We start from the raw sequence: 5,097 nt of genomic DNA, 5'->3' as shown, positions 1-5,097 counted from the left end.
TTCAATAGCTTCCCTTCGAGGGTAATCGCGAAGGGAAAGGAGAGAGAATCCCGTCCTGGAGGGAATGACCCTAGGAATCCCTTCGTGACGGGAACTATGAAGAAAAACCGTTGGAACACTGAAGGAAACGAAAGTCCCGTCGTGAAGAGATTCTAAACCCTGAAGAGCAACCGTTAAAGATGATCTTAAATGGCACTGGAGTTGCCTACGACCCCCCCCCCCCCCTCCTTTCGCATCGAATGGATGGTCCCAAATCCCCAAGGTCCCCTCCGATCACCGTCGAATCGCCTGACGCGCCTGGACAGCCGGTGGATTTTATTTTACTTAAAAAAATTAAAAAAAAGGACCGGTGAGCTGGTCCCTGGATATGCCTTGGCGTTGCGTTTGAAGTGGCTCCTCCGCTCAGCCCGGGTCACGTACTTGCACAAGAAAGCCCCTCGTTCTCAGCTCAAGCCCAGCGCCGTATCCAATCAATCAATCAACGCATGGGGCATGGCCCTAGACGCAAACCACTTAAGCCTCTCGCCACCCCCCATGCCACCCCACCCGGCCACCCCTACTCCGACGCCTCGTCGCAGGCAGCAGGTGAAATTTTCAGGCATTAAAGTGCGCCCCGGGGATCCTCCTCGACCCGCAAACAAAACCCTCCTCGTCATCCGCGCCCCTATCCCTATGTGTCTCTCGCCCAAATCCTTTGTTTACCCTCCCCCCTCTCACATCACGCTCAAAAGCGTCTGACCTCTCGTGCTTTGGCGCCAACGCGTTAGTTTCTGTGCGCGCGCGTGGGAGAGGGGAGCGGGAGGGAGGGAGAGAGCGAGTGGTTCGGCGGCCGATGGGGAGGGCGCCGTGCTGCGACGGCCGGAAGGGGCTCAAGAAGGGGCCGTGGACGCCGGAGGAGGACAAGATCCTCGTCGACTACATCCAGGCCAACGGCCACGGCAGCTGGCGCCTGCTCCCCAAGCTCGCAGGTCAGGATTTCAGATCAATCCAATCTTTCTTGTTCTTCTCTGCAGTTTCTTCCGAGTTCTGCGGCTCTGCCTAGCTCGTCTGCTAGTGCTAGCGCAAGACTAAAAATGTTTAGTTTATCTCGCAAATTCCTCGTCGGTGTCATGATGCACAAACTCTCTGGGAACAGACCAGCCAGTCCCTGCTCTGTGCTAGTGGCCACTAGCAACAGAGTGTTGTGATGCTTCGTCCTCGGCCTGTATGATCTCATCGATCTAACCGCAGTGCATTTGCATGGATGCACGCAGGGCTGAACCGGTGCGGCAAGAGCTGCCGGCTGCGGTGGACGAACTACCTCCGACCGGACATCAAGCGCGGGCCCTTCACCCCCGAAGAGCAGAAGTCCATCGTCCAGCTCCACGCCATCGTCGGCAACAAGTAAGAGCCCTTTTCGATCTAGCAGCTTAGCACTTTTCCGCACTGACGATGCACTCATTCACCTAGAGCTTGCACGGCCAGTGTACTGCTCGGTGCAGCGTGCCACTGTTGCAAAGCATCATCGCATTGAATGATGCCACCTCCGTCCATCGCATCACACCCAAAACCGGTTACCTTGAGCATTCCGGATGTGCATGGCCTGTTGTTTTTACCAGAGCCTGTTTTTTGTTTTCATGTCGTGGTAATTGGTGATGCTACTAGTGGTACTGGCAAGTCGTATTGATTGGCTTCTCTGGTGTTGGTTCTGCCACCTTAGGTGGTCCATGATCGCGGCGCAGCTGCCCGGACGGACGGACAACGAGATAAAGAACTACTGGAACACGCACCTCAAGAAGCAGCTGCGCCGGATGGGCCTCGACGAGCCCCCGCTCGGCCCGGCCGCCGGTTGCCCCACCGCGCGACACATGGCGCAGTGGGAGACCGCCCGCCTCGAGGCCGAGGCGCGCCTCTCCCTCCTTTCCTCCTCCGGCGGCGCCGCCACCGCCACCACCACCTCGGCCTCCTCGTCCTCGACCGTCGCCGCCGCGGCCGAGCAGGCGTCCAAGCCCGCGGACATCTTCCTGCGCCTGTGGAGCTCGGACATCGGGGACTCCTTCCGCAAGGTGGCCGCGGCGGCAACCGGATCGTCGCTGCCGGCGCCCGGAAAGAACAAGAGGAAGGACGCGGTGATGATCAAGCAGGAGCAGCAGGCGCTGCCCGGGGACGACTCCTCGGCGGCGTCCAACGAGATGGAGGTGGCGGAGGCGCTGGAGGAGTTCCAGATATTCCTGGACTTCGCCGGCGAGGAGCTGGGGCTGTTCCACGGCCGCCACGGCGGCTTCTCGCTGTTCCCGCCGCTCGACGTGCTCGCCGAGGCGTCCCTGGACACGGCGTTCAAGTGAGACGGGCTAGCTAGCTAGCTACCGCACCACGTACGTATAGCTAGGCGGCAGCGGCCATGCCTCTACGGCTTGCTATGTATCTACATGCGCCTCTACATGCGCCCATGGATGTACATATGCATCAATGCATGTCTTCCGTATCGCGGCCTCGCGCGCGCGCATACGTACGTGCTTCTTGTGACTTGACGCATAAGGAATTTATGGGGTTAGGGCTGCAAGCAGGTGGTTTAGCTGATTGACTGGGTTTCGTTAAGGTAGGACACCATGATGTATTATGGCCTGTATTGGGGATTCTCTGGGCATGGACACACTGGAGGTGCTCTAATACATCTAGTGGTGTTCTTGAGTTGATTTTGGAACTGCCTTTTATTCTATAAACATACTGATCAATGATCGGTTAGGCTTCAGGACACGCACATTCAAGAACTGCAGTGACGCCGGCTGTGAACTGATAATGAATGGGGCCCTTTGCAGGTCGCGGACGGCCTTGGCCCTGCAACACCAGCGACGAAGCTAGATGGCAGCGTGTCGGTTTTGGGCGGAGGGTGTTGACGTGTGAGGAGGGCAGCGATGGGAGGGGTGACGGAATCCTCAACCGATGTGTATTGGACCAAAGGGGAGTGGGAGGAAGTAGGTTAATTGGGTTGAATATGTGTTAGCAAACATTTTTTTTTTTAGTTTAGAGAAGGGAATAGTTTTTATTTCAGCCTCAGGACAGCAGGGTTCATGTGACTAGTTTGCATCATAAGATGTGTCCAAGAGCAGCTTATTACAACAAATGTTTGAAGACTCCGACAGATCGGTACGTATAGAAGAAACAATAATGACCAAACCATGTGTAACAAAAAATTAGAGACAAATCCTAGTATTGAACTTCCACTTATGGTTAGCATAAACTACTACACATAAATCACTATAATAATAGTTTACAGATGTCGGCATATGTTCTGAATGATAGAATGATCCTCCTTCTACAGTAACGATTAAAAGCGAAACTAATAGGTACCTATCGGTGTATCAGGAATCGGGGGTCTCTGAGTCCCGAGGCCAGGCCAGCCGTCCGCCACGTGTCACCACCCCGCGAGGTCCCTCCTACGAGGTGAGGAAAGTCTAAGTTCTGGGAGAAGGTGCTCGGGGCCACAATCCCTGGTCTCCGAGCACTCCAGTTCCCCAATGACCCGCAGAGTCCAAGTACCGGGAAGAAAGTGCTCGGGGAGGTGCCCGGTCACCCCTGAGCACCCTAGTCCCCCAACGATCAGAAAAGCTAAGTTCCGGGAGAGAGTGCTCGAGGACTGCGCGCAGCAGTCCCCGAGCGCACGGTTCCCCAAGGGCCAGTGCGAGAATGCTCGGGAGAGAGTGCTCGGGGCTGCGCGTGGCAGCCCCTGGGCTCTCGGTTCCTCGAAAGGTCTGTGCAAAAGTGCTCGGGAGAGAGTGCTCGGGGTTGCTCGTGGCAGCCTCCGAGCACTCGGTTCCCCGAAGGTTCGTGCGCGAGTGCTCGGGAGAGAGTCCTCGGGGAGGTAACCAGTGCCCCCGAGCACCCGGTGCCCCGAGGGCAAGGATAAGCATTCTCGGGAGAGAGTGCTCGGGGAGGTGAACAGTACCCCCGAGCGCTCGGTGCCCCAACGACCCAGAGAGGCCCCCGAGGGGCCCATTGATGAGGTGTCCGCCCGTCAGAGGTCCAAGGCCGCATTAAATGAGCGCGCGTGGCCTGACATCCCCAACTGCTCCCGCCGCAGTGTCAGTCCCTGCCATGCTTTGACAGAGAGGCGTGGGGCCATTAATTGCACGGGTCTCGTCCCGTATCATCCGGTGTGTCTCAGGATAACATCGCCAGGATCAAAGCGTTCCGTCCGCCACCCTGCTGTGGCAGAGAAACAAGACAGGGCGGGCACGCCGGGTTGCTCTGTGGCTGCCCGGTGGGCCCTCTCTACGGCGTCCATTGCCAGGGCGTTTATAGTGATAGGTGACCGGGCGTGCGCCGCGTTTTCCACCCCCCGGTCACTTCACCCAGAAGAAATGATGACGTCTTTCCCAGTCATGGCGTCTTGAAACTTGTGCCCCCTCCTTCCCGTTCGGGGCATGCCTCAGCCGGCGAGTGCATAAAAGAGTCGGCACACCCAAGAAGGAAAGGGGGCCCCCGGGTCAACGGAGAAGAAACCGTAAGCATCGAACACAGAAGCACCAAGAGCCGGATCATAGTCCCAGCCCAAGAACAAGGAGCCTCAAGCTCTTAGTTAGACACAATATTCTTGTAACCCGCTACATCCCTGAGGGATCTCCCTCAGGACAGTTATTGTATCCATACAGGAGTAGGGTATTACGCCTCCGTGCGGCCCGAACCTGTCTGAACTCCAGTGCATTTACTTCCCTTTGCACTAGGTCGATCATCCCCCACCACCGGCCGTTGCATTTACTTCCACTTCCATTTATTTCTCCGACGAACTTATTCAGGATCATCCCCCGGCCGAATCTCTAAAAAGGGGTCTCTCGGGATCCCTGCGACAGGAGTTAATCCTCCGACAGTACCTCTGAGATAACCTGTATAAAGGTAGAAACTCGCCTTATCAAACACCATATCATTACGGCTCAATCATATGACCCAACAAAGAACGCTTACCCTAACCAATAGTATATACATAAGTTTACGGTTAAGCCCCATAAGCCAATTTCTAAACATATGAGAAAAACTTGAAGGATGATTAATACCACTAGAAACATGTATCACACGCCAAATAAATCTAGCAAAATGACAATCAAAGACTAAATTTTGCAT

The 5,097-nt window shown here is 55.9% G+C and overlaps 1 protein-coding gene across 1 annotated transcript; it reads left to right on the top strand.

Annotated features, from left to right (window-relative positions):
• Positions 1-442: 442 nt before the first annotated feature.
• Positions 443-2,374, top strand: LOC133920451 (transcription factor MYB17-like). Its single transcript, XM_062365071.1, has 3 exons — positions 443-968; positions 1,254-1,383; positions 1,700-2,374. The coding sequence occupies exons 1-3, from the start codon at positions 833-835 to the stop codon at positions 2,322-2,324; spliced, it is 891 nt and encodes a 296-aa protein (XP_062221055.1). The 5' UTR covers positions 443-832; the 3' UTR covers positions 2,325-2,374.
• Positions 2,375-5,097: the final 2,723 nt, after the last annotated feature.

The sequence above is a fragment of the Phragmites australis genome, chromosome 6, assembly GCF_958298935.1.
Source record: "Phragmites australis chromosome 6, lpPhrAust1.1, whole genome shotgun sequence".
NCBI classification, from domain to species: Eukaryota; Viridiplantae; Streptophyta; class Magnoliopsida; order Poales; family Poaceae; genus Phragmites; species Phragmites australis.
Note: the sequence above shows the minus strand (reverse complement) of the source record. Positions and strands in the feature narration are given on the sequence as shown.